Here is a 26620-nt window from a genome sequence, read left to right on the forward strand (position 1 = left end):
TGAGCCTGTTTCCTATGACCCAGGATGGGAGAGTCCAGAGCTCTTAGTGTCTCAGGGAGACTCAAATTTGAAAACCCATGTGACATGCTGCACCCAGTGCCTGGCACATGGAGGGCTTTGTGTGTGTGAGTTCCTGTCCCTTCTGCTCCTAATGCTGTCGCCAGACCCCAGAGTGAAGCATGAGCTTGGTCATGACCAGCTTAGGATGGAGATGGCGAGGGTGTTTTGAAGCATGGCTGATAATCACGTTATTCTCTCTGGCCCTGTATAAGGCCCTCCTCTAAATACCTTAGATGTGACTCAGTTAATTCCTGCGATGCCTCTCTGAGGTGTAAGTGTTATTGTCACCCCCATTTTACAGATGACAAATTGAGGCACAGAGAGGGAGGGCGACTTGCCCCAGGTCACACAGCTGGTAAGTGCCAGAGCTGGGATTTAAGCCCAGGCCACATAGTCCTTCCCTGTGCTGTGTGGCCTCTCAGCCTTGATCAATTGTCTCTGCTGGGTATTGAGCTCGGACCTGGGCACACAATGGGAGTAAAGGGAGTCCCATGGCTGAGGAGCTCATCGTAGGAGGGGCAGGTGAGGTGAGAGACAGACGGTGAGTGGGTTTCTGGGATGGTGCACTCTGTGGGACAGAGCTCATGGGCTCCCTCACGCCCCCACCTTTCCCATCTGTGGGAGAGGGCTTTTCTGGAGCCCATTTCATCCAAGTCTTTCCTGCTGTCCTCCTGCAGACCAGGGACAAGGTGGTGCCCTGCGGGGGCTGATGGACAGGAAGAAATTAAACTGTCCCTTTCTCATCCCCACCCCCACCACCCACGTCCTGCAAGAGCAGATTGCATGGCTGAGGAGCAGTTGGGCAGATTTGAAATGGTTTTCAGCGCTGTCGAAGAAAGGCATATTATGTGTGTGTGTGTGCGTGTGTGTGTGTGTGTATGCATGTGCACATGGTCATGTGGAAGGGCCAGTATGCACATGTGTTGGGTTTGCTGGATTGGAGAGCCTGCACCCCCCAATTCCTGCCCCATCCCTGAGAAACATCTGGAATTAAACCCTCCCAGTGTCACCCTGCTTGTCGTCCCCTCCTTTGTTTTAATCGGGCCTCCCGAGGGAAGGGTCAGATGCTGCTGAATGAAAGGTAAATATTTGCAGATTGGGGCTTTCTTGAATACTTAATGCTCAGATCTGGTTTAACAATATGTGGAAGAAAATGAGACCTGTTGGATTGGATCCCAGAGGGAATTCAGCTGTGCCAAACAAACGAGACCCGCCTCACTTGGGAACGTGGCACTGTGTGGGGGACGGAAGCCCCCAGAGCTTTCTGGGAGGGCAGATCTTCCTTCCTGGGACCCCTGCACCTCTCTCTGTACCACTTAGGACTCTCTGAAATTACTCGTTTATTTATTTTCGTGTTTATGTCTGGCCCATTTCGGTGCACACTCCACGAGAGCAGGGAGCCTGCTTTTCCTGGTTTCCACTCTGTCCCAGCACCTAGAACCACAGAGGCTCAATCAATTACGGTATTCATTATTAACAATATTAGGCCAGGCTCGGTGGCTCACGCCTGTAGTCCTAGCACTTGGGAGGCTGATGCAGACAGATCACTTAAGTCCAAGAGCTCGAGACTAGCCTGGGCAACATAGCAAGACCCTGTCTCTACAAAAAAATTAAAAGATTAGCTGGGTGTGGTGGCATGTGCCTGTGGTCCCAGTTACTCAGGGAGGCTGAGGTGGGAGGATCACTTGAGTCTGGGGGGTCAAGGCTGCAGCGAGCTATGATGGCGCCACTGCTCTCCCACCTGGGCGACAGAACAAGAACCTGTCTTGAAAAACCAAACCAAACCAAAAAAAAAATATTAATTCTGTTGTTAAGTATAGTAGAAAGTTATGCAGGCTTCCTGTTGCAGACACTGTTTGAGTGCCTGGCTGACTTCATGCATTCAGCCCTTGTGGAACGCCTGAAGAAACAAGACCAGGGTTGGAATTAACTTCACAATTTACTAGCTGTGAGTTCCCAGGTAACTTGCTTCACCTCTTGGAGCTTCAGTTTTCCTGGCTGGAAAACGAGCTGATGCCTACCTTGAGGCTTTGTTGTGAGGACTTTATGAAATGATACAATTAGGTTTCTGGAAACAAAGCTGGGGGTCCCCTCTCCCTGCCCCCGCCCCCCTCACCCCACCCCCCACCCCCGTTAGAGACCTCCCTCTGTGCAGGGCAAATAAGATACACTCCCTGCCTGAAAATGGGGCCTGTAGCAAGTGGCAAATGGTAGTCCTTGGAGAATCTAGCCTGCAAATATATTTTGTTTAGCTTGCATGGTGGTTTCAAAATTCTTAAATTTGGGCTGAGTTTTAAGAATCAGGAGATTTCATGTCAAAATATCAAGGTTTTGCAGAAACAGAAAAAGAAATATGGCATGTTCTCACTTATAAGTGGGAGCTAATCGTTGGGTACACATGGACATAAAGACGGGAACAACAGACACTGGGGACTGCAAGAGCAGGGAGGGAGGCAAGGGTTGAAAAACCACCTATTGGGTACTATGTTCAGGGTTTGGGTGATGGGATCAACTGAAGCCCAACCTCAGCATCATGCAAAGCACCCATGTAATGAATCTGCACATGTGCCCCTGAATCTAAAAAAAAAATACAAGAAATCAAAAATCAAGGTTTTTGGCTTTTCATGACAAAGCAGAGATCTGGCCACACTGGGCCCATGTTCCCGCATGGCAACAACAGGCTGAAACACTTGAGTTCGCAGCCGCCTGCTCACACCACAGCAAAGTGCACTGGGTGGCACAATCGAGTCTCCCGGAAGTGGCTTCAGGCAGGAGGGGCCAGTCCCAGTGGGAGGTAGAGGATAGAAGAGGCTTCACAGAAGAGACCCCTGAGCTGAGTTTTTCAATACTCGTGCAGCATTCACCAGACAGATCGGCAGTGGGTGAGGGAGGCTATTTCATGCACAGGGAACAGAACGAGCAAAGGCCAGGAGGGGCCGACACACGAAGCGCATTTAGGAAAATCTAAGCAACTTGGTGTGATTTGAGAGTGAGTGCCTCGGTGGGAGTTGTGCCTGGGTCTCTGATCTCTCTTCTCCTCCCACGGTGTCTGGGGTTGGAGGCTGGTGGTAGCAGCTATCTGTCTATCACTGGGATGCATTTATCTTCTAAGAGAGAGGAGATGGAGTAGGAACCATCCAAAGCCCCCTTCCTTGATGCCAGTGCTCGCTGCACTCCCAGCCCAACACGAAGCCATCAGATCTCAGATCTGCAAGAAACCAGCATGGACAAAAGTGATTTGTGCACAGGGAAGGGGTGACCTCAACCTGGCTCCTTACACATTCACGGGATTGGCTAAGCAGGGATGGGCACGTCAACCGCATGCCCCAACGGCTCCATGTTCTCTCTCTCGTTTGCTGTGGGAGAGCTTTGTGAAGGGCCTGTCTCCACATCCTCACCTCCCACTCACCGTCCAGCCCCCTCCAATCTGGCTCTCACCCCCTCACTCCACGAAGCAGCTCTCGGCAGCCTGGCACGGCACCCACCCTCCTCCCGAATCGCTCTCTCCTCGGCTCCCACAGCCACTTCTCCTGGTCCTGTGCGCCGACGCCGTCTCTGATTTCCTACAGGGCTGTCTTCCCTTCTATGATGTGCAGCTCCTCATCCTCCATGGCCACGTGGCCGAGGGCTCCCACATTAGAAGAATCCGCTCTGCCTCACCCGATGCCATATGCGGTTGCTTCCTTGGTGTTTCTACTTGGATTCTCAAAGGCACCTCAGATCAATATGTCCAAGACTCATTCATGATATTCACGCCCCCAAACGCAGTCTTATTTCCATCTCTCCCTCCATAAGTGGCTCTGCTTGTGCAAGCTGGAAACCTGCAGTCCTGACGGACGCCCCTGCTTCTTCATCACCCATGACCCTCCTGCTCACCACAAGCCCAGGGCCTTCTCTTTATATCTCCTTCCCTTTTCTCTGCCTCCACTTCCATCGTCCTAGTCTGTGGCTGCAACAGGACTTACCTGGGTGAATCCAGCAACTTTCTTCGTGATCTTTGCACACCCATTTTTGTCCCCTCTAATCTACGTCCACCCCAGAAGCTGGAATGCCTCCTCAATATGCTAACGTCATCAGGGTAACAGGACCCCCATCTTTCTGCCTAAAACACTGGTTTCCCATGGCTCTCAGGACAAAGACCCGGTTCCTCATCATAACTTCAGAGTCCCACCGTGTACCCCGGGCCCCTTCCCCTTCACGCAGCATCCCCTGATCGTCCACAGCTCCCCAGCCCGGCCATGTTCCGGCCTCTGCAGCTCTGACCCACTCTTCTCTCTGCTGGAGTGCTGCCTGACACCTTCCCCACCATCTCCTCCGCCAAGCTGGGCAGCATCACGTCTTAGGTATCCTCACGTCTGTTCTCCCTCCTGGTGTCGTCTGGGTGCTGAAAGGGACTTCTGAGACAAGTCCGGTCTGGAGGTTTCATGCTGTCGGTGGGGCCTTTATGTGTGGAGGGACTCCTTAGGGGTTGTCAAAGATGGGGATGGGGTTTTGGGGTGGGGACCACCAATATGCCAGTGATTATTTGTATTGCCAAGTAATCATTGCTAACCCATGCGATTCTAGAAATAACCAAAGTGTAACCTCAAGGTGTTAATATCGAGAGGTCTCTTTGTTTTTTTTTTTAAGACAGAGTCTCATTCTGTTGCCGGGCTGGAGTGCAGTGGCATGATCTCAGCTCACTGCAACCTCTGCCTCCCCGGTTTAAGCGATTCTCCTGCCTCAGCCTCTCTAGTAGCTGGGATTACAGGCACATGCCACCATGCCTGGCTAATTTTTTTGTATTTTTAGTAGAGACGGGGTTTCACCTTGTTGGTCAGGCTGGTCTTGAACTCCTGACCTTGTGATCCGCCTGCCTCGGCCTCCCAAAGTGCTGGGATTACAGGCGTCAGCCACCGCGCCTGGCCGAGGTCTCTTTTTAAAACCCAGTATTGGAGAAATGGGAGACAAAACTGTAAATTACACGTAAAGATCAAGCTAAGGCATTGACATGCGCGTGGCTTTATCTCCTTCTGTGTTATTTTCCAAATGTTTTATATCATGATGATATTTACTCAGAGAATGGGAAAAGAAAAAAAAAAGTCTTTCTTAAAAACCCATTTATTTCCCCCTAACTTGCAATTACCCTTTTGACGTGATGTTACGGAATCTTAATTTACTACCTGCAGTCATTTATTTGCCCAAAATTCCTTTTAATTCCATTTTTCATTCCATTGTGAATTGCTTATTTAAAAATCAATGTGTTCTTTGTCCTCTGAGACTGTTTCTTAGATGTCTGGCCTCTGCGACATGTTCAATCACAGCTCCATCTCGTCCGTCTTCACTGCTTGAAGTTTATTTCTCGGTAACACCTCGAACGCCATCACCCGGTGTTGAGGTCCTTTGAAATCACCGTTCCTTCTTGAGAGGAACATGGTGCCCAGAAACTGGAGATGGCACCGTGGAGATTCAGAGCCTTCACGCGGCTCATGCGATCGGATCGTCAGCCAGCACCCGTGCACGGGGAGGTGAAAACACGAGATGGTCCTTGAAGTGAAAAAATTATCAAAGGATAGTGGGAGGAACATCTGAAAGGAACATCTGGAAGGAATGTTCACTCCCTGAACTCTCATGCTTTCTTTTAAATATCTGCCAGCTGGAGGGAACTTCAGAGGCGGGAAGGAGGTGGCCGGCTCTTTGATCATGGCCATTTGCCACCAGGACCATGGGGAGAGGATGGAAGGCCTGGGCTGGGCTGAGCCCCTCACCTGGCCAAAGCCTGGGCCCAGCAGCATTGGCCTCACCTGGAAGCCTGCTCAAAATGCAGAATCTCAGACCCCACCTTAGACCTGCTGAATCAGAGGCTTTATGTGAACAAGCTTCTCGGGTGATCTTGGAGCACCTTTAAATTTGCGAAGTACTGGGCTGGAGGATAGAGCAGGTGCAGCCCCAGTCATAGGGTCAGGAGGTGGATGTGGCCAGCTGAGGCCAGAGGAGAAAAAAGGGCCTTACAGAACAGTGCTCCTCAAAGTGTAGTCCCTGGACCATTGCCCGTTTGCAAACATCCTTCGTGATATAAGGACAGAAATTGAGATAAATGGAAGCTTTCATAACAAATTGACATTGCTGGACACTCATGCTTGCCTTCTGTATGCATTTTTTTCATTTCATTTTTATTTTTTGTGAAAAAATTGGTTCAAGACAGATTGAAAATTAAGTGGGAGCCAGGCATGTTGGCACACACTTATAATTCCAGCTGCTCAGGAGGCCGAGGTGGGTGGAGGGTCACTTGAGCCCATGAACTAGAGGCTTCAGTGAGCTATGCTTGCTCCACTGCACTCCAGGCTGGGCAATAGGGCAAGACCCCATGTCTAAAAAAGAGAAGAAAATTAAGGAGGTAGGGGGAGTCTTAGTCCTTTATTACAGATAGTTGCAGAAGCACAGCATGTAGGCTATTAATTCATACAAGGCAGTGGCTGGATATTTGGGAAACAGAGCCAGTCTGGGGCCAGAGACAGAGGGGCTGGCTTTGAGGATGGCACAGATGGAACCATATAGGCTGGAGAACATGGTGGGGGATGAGAGCCTGGAGCAGGGGCAGTGGAGGCTGGGGAGGCCCCAGGGCACATGGCACCCACCCCTGCCACAGCAGAGATGGGGCCTGGTAGGCCCCCTGATAATGCCCATGGCTATTGTGGCCACATTCGGCCCTGGAATCAGACCAGCAGGTACAATGTGGCATCCTAGTGAGATATCAGTTTTGGTCCTCCCCAAAACCCTCCCTCAGTGTCCTCAGAGCCTCCCAGCTCCATCACTTGCCTGCATCCGCCTTTTCTCTTAAAAAGAGCAAACACCCAGCCTCTGTCAGACTCCAGACTGTGGTGGGCTATTGGGGACAGTGACTGTGGGATGGCACAGTCACCTCCAACACCTCTGCAGCAGTTCTGGCAGAGCCAGTGATGGAGGGTCCCCAGCCCCACTTTCCATGAGGGCGTCACAGTGCAAGCCTGCCCAGGGAGGGGCTGATTGGGAATCGCCTGCCTGCTGGGAGTCCACAGGGTACAGTGGAAACTCGCTCCATCTCCAGGGACCATAAATCCAAGCTTAGATCCCAGCCCTGCCACAAGCCAGCTGCAGGGTTGGAGCTACCAGGACTGCTCACGAAGGCCCATTGTGCAAATCTCCTCCCAGCTCCACATTCAGTGATGTCATAGAGGTCCCTTCAGTTCAGCCACCGTTTTACCCCATGGAAGTTCACAAACACTGAAACAGGGCCCTGTTTTGTATTGGACAGCCAGGTTACCAAGAAATCGGGCAAAAGTTATGAATCTGTCTTCGCTTCAACTTTCCCATCTGTGAAATAGGGCTGGTGCTGTTCACGTCTGAACAGGTGCCTTTGTCACTGTCACTTTCCCTGGGGCTCTTCCATCTTTCTAGGCACCACAGCGTCTACTCACACTTAGCTCCTACTCTGAAGCTCCTTGTCCCCAGTTTGGGGGACTCTGTCTCTTCTGGGGCAAAGGGCAGTGCCGTGACCTCCTGTGGGTTTTGCCTGCCCTGAATCCAGAGGTTTTCAATACCTTTGAAGCCCTTCCTCTGCTTCTTGCAAAATATCCCTTTCCTGAGGCAATGACAGCGACAGCTCTAAATGCTGGAATGGAGGAAAGGAGTGTGTGTTTGGGGAGAGGGCACCGGATAGTGCATTACAGTAGTTCATACCTTCCACCTCTGGAACTGGGAGGTGGGGCTGAATATGTAGTCACAGAGTGACAGGACCAGAAAGACCCCAGAGGTGAGGATGACAATGGTGACAGTAGTAATAATAATATGATGATAATAATGGCAAGTACTAGGCAGTATTCTCAGTACTGCTCTAAATAGCTCTAGCTTTACATTTATTTATTGTTTTATTTATTTGAGAGAGGGTGTCGCTCTGTCACCCAGGCTGGAGTGCAGTGCTGCAATCATAGCTCATTGCAGCAGCCTTGGGTGATCCTCCCACCTCAGCCTCCTGAGTAGCTGGGACTACCGCCATGAGCCTTAGCACCTGGGTAATTTTTTTTGTTTTGTTTTTGGTAGAGACTAGATCTCCCTATATTGTCCAGCATGCTTTGCATTATTAATTAGTTTAATCCTTATAACAACCAGAAGAATAGGTACATTATGTGCCCATTTATCAGATGAGAAAATTGAGACTTGTCCAGGCACGGGGCTGGTGAGTAGTGGAGCCACTGCTCCAACCTCTGGAGGGATGTGACACGTCTGGGGTGCCCAGTTCCACCTGATGCCATTCTGAGCACTGTTTCACACCAAGCATCCCCATCAGCCCTTCAAGGACCTTATTTAGATCTATGGGTGTGTTAGTCTGTTTCACATTGCCATAAAAGAATACCTGAGGCTGGGTAATTTATAAGGAAGAGAGGTTTATGTGGCTTGTGTTTCTGCAGGCTCTACAAGAAGCATGGCGCCAGCATCTGCTTAGCTTCTGGTGAGGCCTCAGGAAACTTTTACTTATGATAGAAGGGAGAGCAGGTACATCACACAGTGAGAAAAAGAGCAAGAGAGAGGTGGAGATGCCAGGCTTCTTTAAACAACCAGCTCTCTCCTGAACTAATGAGAACTCACTTATTACCAAACCATCCATGAGGGACCAAAATACCTCCCACCAGGCCCCACCTCCAACATTGGGGATCACATTTCAGCATAAGATTTAGAGGGGACAAATATCCAAACCATATCATTGGATGTTTCTTACACCACCACCATCTTATTAAAAAAGCAAATCTGGCTGGGTGCGATGGCTCATGACTGTAATCCTAGCACTTTAGGAGGCTGAGGCAGGAGGATCACTTGAAGCCAGGAGGTGGAGGCTGCAGTGATCTATGATTGTACCACTGCACACAAGCCTGGGTGACAGAGTGAGACTCTGTCAAAAGAAAAAAAAAGTAAATCTGTCTTCATGTCTTCAGAAAATGCATAATGTTTCCTGCAGGAAATTGCAGTTCAAGTCAAAGGAAATTGTCACGTAGTGACATTTACCATTGCTCCTTTTTCAACAGGGAGCTCAGCATTGCTGATGACCCTTGGCTACCTCCCTGTGGGCTGCTCTTAGCTTCAAACTGTTTTTCCTCCCTCCCTCACCTCCCTTCCTCCTTCCCTCTCTCCCTTCCTTTTTTTTTTTTTCCTTGAGATGGGTTCTCCCTCTGTCACCCAGGCTGGAGTGCAATGGCGAGGTCTCGGCTCACTGCAACCTCCGCCTCCTGGGTTCAGGTGATTCTCCTGCCTCAGCATCCAGAGTAGCTGGGATTATAGGCGCCCGCCACCACGCCTGGCTAATTTTTGTATTTTTTCTTGCATTATTTACAATACTTTGTGCCACACACTGTGCTAGACCCTGAGGCTACAAGCATAGAATGAGAGAAACCCCATCCTTCTCTCTGAGTTGAAAATGTATTAAGGGGGCCCAGTACAGTGGCTCACGCCTGTAATCCCAGCTCTTTGGAAGGCCAAGGTGGGAGAATCACTTGAAGCCAGGAGTTCGAGACCAGCCTGGGCAGTATAGTGAGACCCTGTTTTTACAAAAAAATGAAAGAATTAGCTGGGGGTGGTGGTGTGTGCCTGTAGTCCCAGCTACTTGGGAGGCTGCAGTGGGAGGATCGCTTGAGCCCGGAAGGTCGAGGTTATAGTGAGATATGATTGTGCGACTGCACTCCAGCGTGGGTGACAGAGTGAGACTTTGGCTCAAAGAAAAAAAAGAAAAAGAAAATGTATTAGGGAAGGCAGACTATCAGACTATTAGAGAAGTTTAAAAATAGCAGTAGTGAACATGCTCTGAGCCTATCTTCTGTGGCAGGTCCTGGGCTTGAGTCCTTACAACAACCAGGGAGGTAGTGGCAGTGGTCGTTACTGTCGTGAAATGACCACTGGTATTATGCCCAGTGCACACATAAGAAAACTGAGATTCAGAGCGGCCCAGTGAGCTGCACAGGGTCATGCTGCCTGTTAATCGCAGAGCTGAGGTCAACCATGATTCCTCCTCACTCCAGGGCCCAAGCTCTCATTGTGCCCAAAGCCTACCCTTGTCCCCTCTGTGTTTCCTGCCAGGGAGCCCCGCCATCGGGGGCACTCAGCCCTTGCCCAGAACCACTGCTAAGCCCTAGCCAGGCCCAGAGGTGGGGCAAGACCCTTCAGATTCTGCAGATCCGGTGTCTTCCTTGCTGAATCTGGTGGAGAGTCTCAAGTCTGTGCAAGGAAACCAGCTCTTTCCAGAATGGCAACACCGTGTCATAGAAAGATGCGCAGCCCCAGGTTTGGAGCTCAGCTTCCTCTCTTAGATGTGAGCAGGTCAGCAGCACTATTCACAATAGGAAAGACATAAAATCAACCTAAATGCCCATCAGTGGTAGACTGCATAAAGAAAATGTGGTACATACACACCATGGAATACTACACAGCCAGAAAAAAGAATGAGATCATGTCCTTTGCAGCAACATGGATGGAGCCTGGAGGCTATTATCCTTAGCAAACTAACACAGGAACAGAAAACCAAATACTGCATGTTCTTACATATAAGTGAGACCTAATGATGAGAACACACGGACACATAGAGGGAACAACAGACACCGGGGCCTACTTGAGGGTGGAGGGTGGGAAGAGGGAGGGGATCAAAAAGCCATCTATCAGGTACTATGCTCATTACCTGGGTGACAAAATAATCTGTACACCAAACCCCCGTGACATGAAATTTACCTCTGTAACAAACCTGCACACGTACCCTGAATCTAAAATACAAGTTAAAAAGAATTAAAAGCTGGCCGGGTGCCGTGGCTCACACCTGTAATCCCAGCACTTTGGGAGGCCAAGGTGGGTGGATTAGTTGAAGTCAGGAGTTGGAGACCAGCCTGGGCAGCATGGTGAAACCCTGTCTCTACTAAAAATTCAAAAAGTAGCCGGGTGTGATGGTGCACGCCCATAGTCCCAGCTACTGGGGAGGCTGAGGCAGAAGAATAGTTTGAATCCAGGAGGCGGAGGTTGCAGTGAGCTGAGATTGCACCACTTCACTCTGGCCTGGGTGAGAGAGTAAGACTCTGTCTCAAAAATAAATAAATAAATAAATAAATAAATAAATAAATAAATAAAAATTAAAACAACAACAACAAAGACAAAATAAAAGGAAGTGAGCAGATCCTATGGCCTTCATGATGCAGCTCAAATGGTACCACCCCGAGAAGCCTCCGCTGGTCCCTACACCAGTGGTTTTCAACCCAGGCTGCACATTCCAGCCCTGCTCCCCACCCCCTGTAATTAAAAACGCCCGTGGTGGCTTCACTGTGCAGCCAAGCTGTGAACCACTGGGCTCGACCAGGCATTAACACGCTATCCACGCAGGCCAAATCCCGCCCACCACCTGCTGCTGTCCACACCCATTTGTTTCTATCTTATCTACGTCTGCTTTCACGGCAGGGGCAGAGTTGAGTAGTTGTGAGAGAGACCATATGGCTTGCAAAGCCTCACATATTTACTATCTGAGCCTTTACAGCAAACGTTCACCAACCCCTGGACTAGACAGTTATTGGCCCTGACAACCTTCTTCATATCCTCCTGGCCTGAAACTTAACACATGAAGCCATGGTTATTTATGCATGGGTAAAACCAACAGGAGATCCTTGAGGGCAGGGGTCTGTCTGGGTGGTCCCTATGGTCCCCAAGCCCAGCAGAAGGCCTGGCTCTCTCCTTGGCAGGTGTTATTCGATATGTCAGCTGTTGAGTGGAGGTCTCTGGGCAGCAAGGCTTGGGTGATGGAGGAGGGAAGGTATTGTGCCAGGCTGGACTGACTATCTCCTTAGACATCAGCCCCTTTGCTCATAGGGCCCCACTTCCCAAGGCTGAGGCTCCCAGCAGAAGCCAAGGAGGTGCCCAGCTTGAGGCCTGGAGGAAGATGAGACTTCAGAGAAGAAACCAGGAGAGACCAGGCACGGTGGCTCACGCCTGTAATCCCAGCACATTGGGAGGCTGAGGCCGGTGGATCACCTGAGGTCAGGAGTTTGAGACCAGCCTGGTCAACATGGCAAAACCCCACCTCTACTAAAAATATAAAAAAATTAGCCAAACATGGTGGTACACACCTGTAATTCCAGCTACTTGGGAGGCTGAGGCAGGAGAATTGCCTGAACCCAGGAGGTGGAAGTCGCAGTGAGCCAAGATCACACTACTGCATGCCAGCCTGGGCAACAGAGCGAGACTCCATCTCAACAACAACAACAATGAAAAGAAACCAGAAGAATTGGGAGCTGAGGATGGATGGAGGCGTTGGTTCAAGGTCAAGGCTGTGAAAAGCAGGAGGATGTTGGAAGCCCTTTATGCAATAGGACAGGCCTCTGTTGACCTACAGGTGCTGGATGTGGCCAGGGAGGTGGTGTTCCGGGATGAGGATGGGGCTGTTACCTGGTCCACTCTCCTAACCAATATTTGAGTCCAGTTCTGACTTCATGACTGGTGATACTCTAGTCCTGAGCACCTCTGCTGATGGAAACTCACCACATGCACCATTATTTGGAAGAGTCAACAAAAATGAGGAAACATATAAATTTCTACCAATGGGGGTATTGAATATTAGTTACTCTTTTATATACAGCTATAATAAAAAAATGGTGAGTGAGATCTAGGTGTACTCAAATGAAAAGTTTCTGGATAGGTAAAAAGTAAATCAGTTTCAAAAATATGTTTAATTTGAGTCTATTTGTGTAGAAAAAGTATTAATTCTGAAAGAATAAATACCAAACTGCTAACAATGTTGATCCCATTACATGGAGATGTGATTATAGGGGGACTTTTGCTGTCTCTAAGGTGTTGGAGATTTTTTTGTTTTTGAAACAAGCTTGTTTTATCAGGAAAATAGCCAAGATGTTTTTATTAAAAGACTTTTTTGGGCTGGGCATGGTGGTTCACGCCTGTAATCCCAGCACTTTGGGAGGCCAAGGTGGATGGATCACCTGAGGTCAGGAGTTCGAGACCAGCCTGGGCACCATGGTGAGACCCCCGTCTCTACTAAAAATACAAAAGTAGCCAGGCGTGGTGGCACATGCCTGTGATCCCAGCTACTTGGGAGGCTGAGGCAGGAGAATTGCTTGAACCCGGGAGGAGGAGGTTGCAGTGAGCTGAGATCGCACCACTGCACTCCAGCCTGGACAACAGAGTGAGACTCCATCTAAAAAAAATAAAGAAAGACTTTAAAAAAAAGACATTATCCTATTGTTGAACAGAAATTTGCCTTTCTATGGCATCAACACTCATTCCTTTGGTTTGGTGTCTAGGGCCACACAGGCCACAGGAGATGCTTATAAGCAGAAAAAGTTCAGAATATGTTCCCTGGGAAGTACAGGCCTAGTCCCTTGGTGCAGACAGTCCTTGTGTAGTGTTATTCAATGCCTGATCTTTTTTACTTTTTGAGACAGGGTATCACTCTGTTACCCAGGCTGAAGCACAGTGATGAGATCATGGCTCACCGTAGCCTCTGTCTCCTGGACTCAAGTGATCCTCCCACCTCAGCTTCCCAGGTAGCTGGGACCACAGGAACACATCACCATGCCCAGCTAGTATTTGTAGAGACAGGTTTCACCATGTTGCCCAGGCTGGTCTCGAACTCTTGGGCTCAAGCAATCTGCCCACTGCAGCCTCCCAAAGCACTGGGATTATAGGCATGAGCCGCCACACCCAGCCTTGCCTGCCATTTTCTAACTAGGGAGCAAGCTTGTCTTCCCTACTAGGCTGGAAGTACTCTGAGGGCAGAGGTTACGAAATAGACATTTCTGTCCTCCACACAGCATCTGGTGCCAACAGAGAAGGTCCTCAGGAAGTTCCTGGTGAATGAGTGAATGAATGAATGATTGGTGATTATCAATATATGAGTATCTCTCTCCCTTCTACTAAGGACACTTTGGCATTGCTAGCTTGTCACTCTCACCTTCCCCTGTCTTCTCCTCCAGCTCAGGCTTCCTGGATGTGCAACTAGGAATAAGAGGTGATGGGAAGAGTCAGGGAACAGAGATAGGGCATTTGCTTTGGAAAGGATTGAGCCTTCCTTGCATGAGAGAAGAGGAGATAGCAGTGGAAAGACAGGGAGGGTGGGGAAAAGGGGAAATGCCACACCAAGGACACTGAAGAGAGTTCAGGGGAAGTGTTGAAAATGAGACAAAGACAGGGTGAGAGAGATTCTAGGACAGCTGCAAGACAAGTGAGAGAAAAGAGAGGGAAGGAGGAAAGATGTCAAGCTGTGTGGATTGGAGCACCCACTGTGTGCTTTAGGAGAGACAATAATGATTGGGTTTTTTTTTTTTTTCTCAGACGGGGTCTCACTTGTTGCTTGGGCTGGAGTGCAGTGGTGTAATCACAGCTCACTGCAACCTTGATCTCCTGGGTTCAAGCAATCCTCCCACCTCAGCCAAGACTGTAGCTGAGACCAGAGGCACACATCACCACACCACATATGCTGGCTTATTTTTTAATTTTCTCTAGAGATGGGGTTCTTGCTATATTGCCCAGGCTGGAGTGCAGTGGTATAATCATGGCTCACTGCAGCCTTGATCTCCTGGGCTCAACAATCCTCCTGCCTCAGCCCCCTGAGTAGCTGGGACTAGAAGCACACACCACCACTCCGGCATGCACTGGCTTCTTTTTTGATGTTTTCTAGAGATGAGGGTCTTGCTATGTTGCCTGGGCTGGTCTTGAACTCCTGACCTCAAGTGATCCTCCTGCCTCAGCCTCCCAAAATGCTAGGAAAACAGACATGAGCCACCATGCCTAGCCTGGAGTTGTTCTTACTTGAGAGGACTAGATTGTGTTTCTCTAATGTGATGCCCATTTGGACAGGACCATGTGGAACTCTGGAATTTACCTGGGTTACAAATGCATGTGTGCAATGAGGGAACATGACCCCACCTGTTCTCGGGCCCAGCCGTCAGTGGGACGCGGGTGAGGGTCTAAGTTTGGAGCTGTGCCAGAGGCCATGCACCTGCTTCCACTGTCCAGGTCCTCAACAGCCTCTGCTCCATGCTTCTCCTCTGCTGCCACCCCGCAGAGGCTGCTCCCTCTGGGACCACCGCAACCCTGAGATGACAGAGGAGAGAGAAACCACACTGAGAAGCTCTTGCAATTGTTGGTGGGGAAGACCACTGTGCCAGAATTTGGGAGACCGGGGCTTTGATAGTACGCAGAATTATCTTTAGAAAGTGTTTTATTGGGAGGCTGAGGTGGGCGGATCACCTGATGTCAGGAGTTTGAGACCAGACTGGCCAACATGGTGAAACCCTGTCTCTAATAAAAATACAAAAATTAGCTGGGCGCAGTGGCAGGTGCCTGTAATCCCAGCTACTCGGGAGGCTGAGGCAGGAGAATCGCTTGAGCCTAGGAGGTGGAGGGTGCAGTGAGCCGAGACCATGCCACTGCACTCCAGCCTGGGCAACAGAGTGAGACTCCGTGTCAAAAAAAAAAAAAAAAAAAAAAAAAAAAAGGATGTGTTTTAATGTAGTTAAGAAATGCTTCCCAGAGCCGAGCACAGTGGCTCATGCCTATAATCCCAGAGTTTTGGGAGGCAGACGCAGGAGGATCCCTTGAAGCCGGGAGTTTGAGATCAGCCTGGCCAACACGACAAGACCCCATCTCTATAGAAAAATTTTAAAATTAGCTGGATGTGGTAACACACACTTGTAGTCCCACCTACTTGGAAAGCTAAGGCGGGAGGATTGCTTAAGCCTAGGATGTTGGAGGCTGCAGCAAGCTCCGATTCTGCTACTGCACTCTAGCCTGGGCGACAGACAGAGTGAGACCTTGTCTCTGCGGGGGCGGTGGGGAGGTGGGGGATGCTGCTTAATGAATAATAGCCTGTTGCCCCCATCAGAAAATAAAGTTAGCGAAAAGAAGCCTCCAGAGTTAATTCCCTATATTCATTATGTAGGGATAATCACCCTTAACTGTTTGGTGTATATTCTGCCAAAATAATTTCCGTGCATTTCAATGTATAATTCTGAAAACAAATGAAACTGTAAATATCTTTTGATATATACCATTTGCACATAATTTATATTCCTCTTTTTGACAGAATGATGGGTTTGCCTCCCTATTCCGCCTCTAACTGCTTAGTTGCATGGCACTGGGTTGGTCACATCACCTCCAAAAGCCTCAGTTTCTTCATTAATAGAATGGGAATAATGATGCCCATCTCACAAGGTTGTGGTCAAAATCCCGCAGGGCAGCAAGTGAAAAGTTACTTTGCAAAATATTCTCCAGAGGGGGGAAGACTGCACTTTTTCAGGTTCTGGGTCTCTGCCCACTCATCCTTCTCTTTCCTACCTAGGATTTTGTTTTTGTTTTTTTTTTCTTTCCAGGATGGAGAAGAGGGACGGGAGCGAGGAGGACTTTCACTTAGACTGCCGCCACGAGAGATACCCTGCCCGTAAGTGGCCTGTTTGTGGGTACCTGCTACGACAGATTCGTGGGCTGCCAGAGGAGAAAGAATCCCTGGAGATGAGTCAGGCCAGCCCCCACCCCCCACTGCACCCTGCATTCTCCCACAATCACATTACAGATGAGGAAACTGGAGTCTGGTGTCTCAGGGTAGCAAGCCCCTGCACGCAGCTCTCCCCACAGCCTTCCCAGTCAGGGTGGGATGCTAAGAAAGGAAGGAAGAGACTGGAGTTCCAGGCAGGCAGGGAAAACACAGCTCAAGGCCAGGCCTGGGTTAGCCACTGGCCTGAGGGAGGACAGTCCTGGCTAGAAGGAGCTGAGGCAGGGAGGTGACCGTGGACAGGAGTTGTTTGAGCTGTGGATACTCTTGGCAGCTTAGAAGCATTCACTTCAAACACTTTGCTGTGGGGCACACTATGAGGCAGAATCTAGGGCACTGCTCAGAAAACAAATGTCAGGATCAGAAAGCAAAGCAGAGAAGAACCAAGGTAAGATTAAAGTTACGGTGGTCAGATCTTGGCTGAGCCTGCTGAATGCCCACCACGTGTTCCCCGCCCCATCCCACTCTGTACTAATGGCTTTTCATGCCTGATCTCATATCCTTGCTTACCCCCAGCCCCTACAGCTGGGATTGTTGCCTAGACTTTGTACATGAGGAAATTAAGGCTCAGAGAGGCAGAGTAACTTGCCCAAGGTCACATAGCTTAGCTAATCACTGGCAGAGGAGTCACAGCAGACACTGTCAGTGCCCAGGCCACCTCTCTCAGACGTTTAGGAAGCTCCAGTGGCATCTATCTGTATCTGCATCTCTGTGCCTGGAGGCTTCCCCACCTCCACCCATAGAAGGCTAGAAATGCCAGGGAAGTTGGTGTACACATACCCCAGCTCCCTCACCCTGGAGTGGGATCCCCCTGAGGCATGTGCTCTGCAGTTTCTCTGTAGGATAAAGAGTCAATGATCATCAGGTTTAGTGGCTCTCCCCTCCCATCCCTGTCCCACTTTTCCTTTCTGCCCAATTTCCCTGTACCTTGTAAATATATCACTGGCACTCAAATTCTTATCTGTGGGTCTGCTGCTGGGGAATCCAAACTAAGAAGGCAGAGATTTAAACACAGGTCTGTCTGATTCCAAATCCTGTGATCCTAATAACTGAATGAGAAATGGCTCTGCTAGTGGGGAGGAGACAGTGGTGAACCAAGAAGCTTGGGAGAAGGCCTTGTTGGAGAAGAGGAGAGGGAAGAGAGCCCAATTTTGGCCTGTGAGGGACAGGAGATGGTGCTGAAATGAACTGTGGGCTCACACATCATGGTTTCATGTCTGTGCTAGCATGGAGGGCTTCCTGGAAGAGGGGATCATAAACCAGGGGATGGATGTGTTTGGAGAACTCCTGCTGCAGGGACAACATAGTGAAGAAATCATCAGAGAGGGGCTCGGGAAGCACACAGCAGGGATAGAGGTTGAGAATCCTGGTGCATTCCAGAATGTCCTCAGCTCCATTATTTGGGAGTGAGCTTCCCCAGGCTCCCTGCAGAATAGGCAGGAAACCGTGGGTGGAAAGAGGCCTTGGGGCTTGTCTTAGGGGCATCTGGGGGCCTGGGTGGAGGTCCCTACCACTGGAAGAGTCAAGGTACTGTGGCCCAAAAAGCAAGCCCTGGAATTAAGAACGAGAGTTCTCAGGGTCAGAGGAAATGGCAAAACCGCTCCACCCCACCCCCAATCCCAGTGCCCACAGCCCTCCTCCCACCCGCAATCTCAGCCCCACAGCCGTTCCCCTGCCCCCAATCTCAGCCCCACAGCCCTCCCCCTGCCCCCAATCTCAGCCCCACTGCCCTCCCCCATGCCCCCAACCCCAGCTGCCACAGCCCTCCCCACGCTCCCTATCCCACTGCCCACAGCCCTCCCTCGCATCCCCAGTCTCAGCCCCACTGCCCTCCCCCCGGCTCCCAACCCCAGCTGCCACAGTCCTTCCCCCACCCCCAATCCCAGTGCCCACAGCCCTCCCCCTACCCCCAATCCCAGCCCCACTGCCCTCCCCCCACCCACAAACTCAGCCCCACAGCCCTCCACCCACCCCCAGTCTCAGCCCCACTGCCCCCCACCCCAATCTCAGCCCCACAGCCCTTCCCCTGCTCCCAATCTCAGCCCCACTGCCCTCCCCCATGCCCCAACCCCAGCTGCCACAGCCCTCCCCCCGCCACAGCCCTCCCCCCACCCCCAATCCCAGTGCCCACAGCCCTCCCTCCCATCCCCAATCTCAGCCCCACTGCCCTCTCCCTGGCTCCCAACTCCAGCTGCCACAGCCCTCCCCCACCCCCAATCCCAGTCCTCACAGCCCTACCCTGGCACCCAATCCCAACCCCCACAGCGCTCCAGTGCCCCCAATCCCGGCCCCCCATAGCACTCCCCCAGCCTCCAATTCCAGTCCCCAAAGCCCTCTCCTGCCGCCAATCCCAGTCCCTGCAGCCCTCCCCCTGTCCCCAATCCCAGTACATGCAGCCCTCCCCCCGCCCCCAATCTCAGCCTCCACAGCCCTCCTCTCCACCCCCAATCCCAATCCCTGCAGCCCTCTCCCTACCCCCAATCTCAGCCCCCACATCCACCCCCTGCCCTGATGCCTAGTGCCCCCTCAAGCAGCATCTCCTTGTGAAAGAATCATCAGACCCATTCGATAAGTCAACAGTCTGGATGATTTCATCTTTCATTCCTTGGTGAGTGTTTATTGAGCATCTGCTGCAGGTCAGCCCTGTGGGTGCTGGAGAGACAGCAGGGAGTCAGGCAAGACAATGGCCCCTGCCTCAGGGACTCACAGTCCGAGGGGGAGAGAGAATCATTCAATAAGTGAGTTCAAAAACAAACAAGGGAGGAAGATGTGGTGATAAGGAGGAAACAGGGCAGGGGCACTCCTTTAGAGTCAGCGCTCTGAGAAGCCACAGAGCTGGGACCTAAAGGGTGAGGAGTCAAATGAAGAGCTTTGCAGGCAGAGGGACCTGTGTGTCCGAGAGCTGGAAGGAGCCAGACAGTGCTTGTGGAATAGCCAGGAGACCAGGGTGGCTGCGGCAGGAAGGGCAGTGGGAGGGCAGGAGAGCTGGAGGGGCCGAGGGTGGCAGGAGGCAGGACAGGGACGGAGTTCACTATGCAGTGGAGGAGAAGTTGATTCTGCAGCAGGGAACCCGGGGCATTTTAAGCAGGGAGAAGACATGTCCACATTATTGCTCGCTCTCTCTCTGTCCCTCCCTATTTCTCTCTCTCTATCTGTCTATGTATCTATCTATCTATCTATCTATCTATCTATCTATCTATCTATCTATCATCTATCTATCATCTATCTATCTATCATCTATCTATCACCTACCTATCTATATCTATCTATCCATCTAATCTATCTATTCATCCATCATCCATCTATTATTCATCTGTCAATCATCTATCCATCTATCAATCATCTCTCATCTGTAAATCTTATCATCTAATCTATCCATCTATCATCTATCAGTCCTGTCATCTATCTACCTATTTATCTGTCATCTATCTACAGATCCTATCTATCCTATCTACCATCTATCCATATATATGTATATATATATCTGCACTGTGGGAAAAGGAGCAGAGAAGAGCCAAACTCGAGGCCAGGAGACCATCTTGTGACCTACAATATGCACAAAATGTTTTGCTGTTGCAGTCGTTCTTGGGAGACATGATGGTGGTGGCCTGAACCGTGGTGTTGGAGATAAAAAAGTGGGTAGATCAAGGACCCTCTGCTGGTAGAATTTCCAGAGAGTCTTGGTTTGTTTCCCTGGAAGTCCCTTGAGATGAGGATATAACAGCAAGTGCTTTATTTTGATGATCGAACACCCAACTAGGAGTGCGGAAGAGAGATTAAGAAGGGAGACAAAGGCGACCAGTCAAAGGCACAGCGTCAAGCCCGCTGGGGGCTGGGGGCACCAGTGCAGAGCATATGTATCTGAGCCATCACCCCAGATAGGAAGGCGACTCTCCTGGGCCATTGTTCAAGGGCTGCTGCGAGGGGGTCGGGTGCATGAGTTATCTGGAGGTAATGGCTCAGGGCACAGGCAGGGGGGCTTGGGGCTGGATGGAGAAAGCCCCCTTTGCACAGTTGGGGATCAGCAGTGTGCACCACCGTGGAGCTGGGGGGACAGCATCAGATAAGTGACTGATTTGAGTGAGGACCGGCGAGGAGAGGGACCTAGGATATGCACAGAATTTTTGCCCAAGCAGTCAGGGGCATGGGGTCCCTGACTGATGGAAGGATATGGGGAGGGGTCAGTTTGTGAAGGGCAATGTTGCTTTGTCTGTGTGGAGTTTGAGGGGCTCGTGAGGGCCTCCAGGAGGCAGCCAGATCAATGGACGGGAGCTTAAAAGGGTGGCAGAGAGACAGGCAGGTGCAGTGGTGCATGCCTTAATCCCAGCTCTTTGAGAGGCCAAGGCAGGAGGATCATTTGATGTCAGGAGTTCGAGACCAGCCTGGGCAACATAGCAAGACTCCATCTCAGAAAAAAAAGTTAAAATTAGCTGGGCATGGTGGTGCAAGCCTGTATTCTCATCTACCCTATAGGCTGAAGTGGGAGGATTGATTGAGCCCAGGAGTTTGAGGCTGCAGTATAGTATGGGATGGTGGAAGCCCAGAGACTGCAAAGATCATCTGGGGGGAATGTGTAGGGTAGGGAGAGACAATGACACAAAAGGGGCCTCACCTCCTGGGGGTTCAGGGGAGCCAGAGGCCAGTGGGGAAAGAGCTGTGGAAAACTGCCAGCTGCCCCCAGAGACTTTCCAAATCCTGGAAGAAAAGAGCCTGAGACCCCACAACCCCTGCGCCGCGTGTGCCTTTTATCAGGTAGCTGAGCATTAGCAGGGATGGCTGTCATTCCCCGGGGACAGCGGAGTTGCTGGGAACTCCCACGTCAAACAGCGAGGAAGGAAGAGAGCCCCTCTGTGGTCAGAGCTGAGGGAGGGGTCGGGGGAATGTGGGCTGGATGCTGGCATGAGTGAGAGACCCCATGACTTCAGGGATCCTGAAGCAAGCTGCTTTATTTATTCCACAAATCATTACTGAAGAACCTCTCTGGCTCCTGGGAGCGTGGAGACAAATAAGGCACGTTACTGGACCCTGTTGACTTCCAAGTCTTGTTGGGGAGACAGACCCAAGCCATTAGTGCACTGTGTGGCCAGAGCTTGAAAGGGGTCAATGCAGGGTGCGGGATAGCAGGGCATGGTGCCTCATCCTACTCAGGATGACATGGGGTGCGGGAAAGGGAAGGTGGGAAGGAGGGCTTAGCCAGGGTGATCCCCCTTGGCAGGACCTCCATGGCTATCATGATGATACCTGCATTTGATCATGGAAACAGCCAGCAAGAGGAACTCAGTCCCCTAGATCTAATCATAATATCTCACCTTTGTACGTGTTCTCAGGACTTTACACTTATTCACTCATTTAACCCTAAATACAGACCCACTTTACAGACAGGGAAACTGAGGCCCAGGGAGGTTAAGACCGTGGCTTACTCAATACACAGCTAGAAAGTAGCAAACCCGGGATTTGAACCCGGCCAGTCTGACCTCATCGCCCACACCCTGGAAAGCTAGGTGATGTCAGTCAACAGCTCCATTGGCTGGGCAGGGTACTGAGGATGTGGGGCGCCTCCAGACATGGCCTCGGTCCTCAGGGAGCTCATGGTCTAGAGAAGCAGCCGATCAAATGAGTATGGAAATGATGCCGTCTCAGAATTCGGCCTCTTAGCTGCTAGTGGGTTTTCAGCCAAGAAAATATTTTGGAAATGCCTGGATGAGTTTTGCAATATTTCTGCGGGAGCAGCTGCTCAGATCCTGCGATGGGCTGACTTGCCGGCAGGAGGAACGGGGGAGGAGGGATGTCAGAGAGCCGGCATTATTAAACACTTACTGTGTGCAGGTCTGTGCTAAGCACTTCGCTACCATCTCATATGATGGCTGATCCAGTCCTGAGAAGTGGGGATTCTTCTTCGTACAGAGATAGAGAAACTACAGTGCTGTACGGCAAACCAGCTTTGCTGGGATCTCTGGTTCACTCGGCAATAAAACTCAGCTTGGCATTTAGATCTTGCTCCTTACCCTGGGAGAGAGGCCACTCCTTCTCAGGCTCCCAACCCCCTAGGCCCCTGACCTCATGTCCCTCTTCCCCATCTCCCATGCTGCCCCAGCCAACTTGACCTTCCTCTTTCTTGAACACGCAAAACTCATTCCCTTGGTAAGACCCTTGCACTTGCTGTTCTCTCTGCCTGGATGCTCTCCCTCTAAATCATGGCGTGGCTGACTTCGTCTCATCTTTAAGTCAGCTGCAAGGCCGCTTCCTCCGAGAAGCCTTCCCTGATCTGCACCAGCTTCCCCAGTCATCCCCGTATCACCGGGTTCTCTTTTCTTCATAGCATTTGTCCCTCTCTGAAATGATCTTTTATATTCACGTGCTTGGTTTTCGTTTTGCTGCCTCTCTCCACCAAGTGCCATGAGAACAGACGCCTTGTGTGTTTTGTTCCTGTGTATATCCCAAGAGTCTAAAATAGAGTGTGGCACATCATAGGTGCTTAATTGTTGGCTCTCAACCTCCACGTTTCTCCCACCACCTCCCATCTGAGAAGCCACTTTTATATTAGCAATTGCATGAACTTCCGGTTATCCTAACTGTCCCCAAATATGCTCTTCTGGGGGGTTACTGTGATATGGATTTGGCTGTAATTTTTCTTTTTCCTGAGGAAGTTGCTTTTGAAACCTGCCTTTGGGGCTTTGTGGCGCCACCAGCCAGCTCAGGAGCACATCAGACATGACATTTGATGGGGGCGATGTTGCCATATGGCCCAGGTGTCTGCATCTTCCTTTCAGGGGCGACTGAGGTTTGCAGTTGATTGCAGCTGTCAAGTTCAATGCCTGAGACAAGCTTTTGATTTTGCCAGGTGTATCTGTAAGGCTGGGCTCCACCAGAGGCTGTCGCATGCTGGGCGCGGAGGTGGCTTCTGGGAGCTCCATCTAGATGGGTCTCTGCCACTGCTGCTGCCCTCAAAATAGCAGAGGGAATTTCAAGAAAGACTTTTTCTGGACCCAGAGCAACTTGGCATTTTTATTAGATCAAAATAAAATCCAATAGAGTCCTGCTCGAGTTGCTTCCTTTATTAAAATGGAAACAGACAGTATTTCTGAAATAAATATCAATGCCAATTTGCTGGGAGCACAGATGGCACACAGCTTGGAGACATCTGAGACCTCAGCATTGGGCGTCAAGAGATCCAAGCCAGCAGGAGCATCAGAGACACATGGAGGGCTCGTTAAAGGATGGACTGCAGGGCCCCACCCTCAGAATTTCTGATTCAGAAGGTCTGGCGGGGGACCCAGGGTTCCACAGCTCTAAGTTCTCCACGATGCCGATGCCGCTGATCCACAGACCAAATTCAGAGTTGTCCTCAACCCTCGGCCAATACCTGTCCCTTTGAAGCTATTGCCAGAAGCCAGTCTGCATTTTGTCGCTTGCTTGGGCTATTCAGCAACTTCTAGATGGAAATTGCTGCTTCTAGGGCCAATTCCTTTCCAATCCATCCTCCGAAGACATAAACTTGATCATGTCTTCCCCAGTCCTTCCTAGCTCTAAAACCTCCTATAACAGCAGCTCTAGTAACTGGCTCGGTGCCCACCCCCTTCACAAGTTCCCACGAGGCCTTCTCTCGCCTTCCCCTCCTGCATCATCATTTTTCTTTCCATCACTTGTTCCTCCCTGAGCCCTTCTTTGCTCACTTGCTTTTCTGTTTTTTTTTTTTTTTTTTTTTTTTTGAGATAAGGTTGTGCTCTGTCACCCAGGCTGGAGTGCAGTGGTGTGATTATAGCTCACTGCAGCCTTGATATCCTGGGCTCAAGGGATCCTCCCACCTCAGCCTCCTAAGTAGCTGGGATTGCAGCACATGACATAGACGTGGGTAATTTTTTTTATGTTTCCAATTTTTTTTTGTAAAGATGGGGTCTTGCTATGTTGCTCAGGTTGGTCTCAAACTCCTGGCCTCAAGTAATAATCCTCCTGCCTTGGACTCCCAAAGTGATGAGATTACAGGCGTGAGCCACCATGCCCAGTTAATTTTTTTTTTTTTTTTGATAGATATGGGGTCTTGTCCAGGCTGGTCTCGAACTCCTGGCCTCCAGCAATCCTCCCGCTTCAGCCTCTCAAAGTGCTGGGATTACAGGCATGAGACACCACACCCGGCCTGCTCCCTTGTTTATGTCCAGCCTCTCCTCAGTGAAATGGAAATGTCACCAGCACAGGGACCTTGTTGCTGCATTCACTGTAGCATCCCCAGGGCCTAGCACACAGTAGGTCACCAGTATGTTTCTGGGGCATGATTTAGCTCACTTAGTCCTCAGGAGCGGTGTGCTGTGAGTAGTATTTCTATTTTACAAGGGAAAATACTTGGGTTCTGAGAGGCAACGTCACTTGTCCTTTGGGGACAAGCTTGTGACCTTGGGGTCACAAGCCTGTCTGACTCCAAGCTAAAGCTATGACATGGTTCTTCTACTTTATGCCCACTTCTGTCCAAGGCAGTGGTACCACAACTGTGCCTAACCCTAAGAAACACTTGGGGCAGGTGCAAAATAGACTGCCCTCAAGAGCCCAATTCCTCAGTGTGGGGCAGGCAAGGAATCTGTAGCTGAGAAATGTCATGATAAGGCAGAAACCCCTGGGGTGCATGGGGTTTAGGGGGCCCTGCTGGGCCTTCTACACCTGCCACCCAGCAACTTCTGCAGCTATGATGCTCCATGCCTTACCCCTTCATCCCCATGTGCTCTGCTTTCTGGCCATACCCGTCCACTTGCCTCCCTGAAACCACAATATTGCTAGGTTTTTCACACTTCCTGAAGAACCCCATCCGCCTGCCAAGGACCTATTTCACACCCTGTTCTTTCTGCATGAAATGCTGTGCCCCTTCTTCCACTGGGCGGAAAACCAACCCTACCAGTGGAATTGGGAGCTTTTGCAAGGGCTTTCAAAGTCTAGCTCAACCGTCTGGGAACGGCCCCCAGCCCCCTCCCCACTTCCTGGCAGAGGGGGACACGTTCGTCTCCGCCTTTCCCTCTCCTGGTGTTTGTCTATGAGCCAAATTTTTATAATGGCTATGAGCCCAATCTTTGTGTTTTTAAATGTTTTAATTGTTATAGATCGGGGGTACAGGTGCAGGTTTGTTACATGGATGTATTGCGTAATGCTCAGGTTGGGCTTCTGATGTATCTGTCACCTGAATAGTGAACAATGTACCCTGTAGGTAATTTTTCAACCCTTACTCCACTCTCATCCTCCCCCTGTGGAGCCCCCAGTGTCTGTTATTTCCCTCTCTATGGCTGTATGTGCTTGTTGTTTAGCTCCTACTTACAAATGAGAACATGTGATACTTGATTTTTTGTTTCTGAGTTATTTCACTTAAGAGCTAGCCTCCAGCTCTATCCATGTTGCTATGAAAGACATGATTTCATTCTCTCTTTTGAGACGGAGTCTCGCTCGGTCGCCCAGGCTGGGGTGCAGTGGTGCAATCTCGGCTCACTGTAAGCTCCGCCTGCTGGGTTCACACCATTCTCTTGCCTCAGCCTCCGGAGTAGCTGGGACTACAGGCACCTGCCACCACACCCGGCTAATTTTTTGTATTTTTAGTAGAGATGGGGTTTCAGCGTGTTAGCCAGGATGGTCTCGATCTCCTGACCTCATGATCTGCCTGCCTTGGCTTCCCAAAGTGCTGGGATTACAGGCGTGAGCCACCATGCCTGGCCTTTTTTTTTTTTTTTTTTTTTGAGATGGAGTTTTGCTCTTGCTGCTCAGGCTGGAGTGCAATGGTGCAATCTCAGCTCACTGCAGTCTCTGCCTCTCAAGTTCAAACAATTCTCCTGCCTCAGCCTCCCAAGTAGCTGGAATTACAGGCACCTGCCACCACACCCAGCTAATTTATGTATTTTTAGTAGAGACAGGTTTTCACCATGTTGGCCAGACTGGTCTTGAACTCCTGACCTCAGGTGATCCACCTGCCTCAGCCTCCCAAAGTGCTGAGATCACAGGCATGGCCACTGCACCCAACAGATTTCATTGTTTTTTAATGGCTGCATAGTT

At 50.4% G+C, this 26620-nt stretch overlaps 1 protein-coding gene across 4 annotated transcripts in view; it reads left to right on the forward strand.

Moving 5' to 3' along the window:
* GSG1L (GSG1 like) overlaps nucleotides 1-26620 on the forward strand; it is a 271064-nt gene that overhangs the window by 238165 nt on the left and 6279 nt on the right. For all 4 annotated transcript variants that reach the window (XM_063612031.1, XM_055297734.2, XM_063612032.1 and 1 more), the window contains one exon: nucleotides 16422-16489. In XM_063612031.1, the coding sequence (XP_063468101.1) occupies nucleotides 16422-16489 (68 nt within the window). The remainder of the gene's footprint in view (nucleotides 1-16421; nucleotides 16490-26620) is intronic.

This window comes from Symphalangus syndactylus, chromosome 11, assembly GCF_028878055.3.
Source record: "Symphalangus syndactylus isolate Jambi chromosome 11, NHGRI_mSymSyn1-v2.1_pri, whole genome shotgun sequence".
Lineage (NCBI taxonomy): Eukaryota > Metazoa > Chordata > Mammalia > Primates > Hylobatidae > Symphalangus > Symphalangus syndactylus.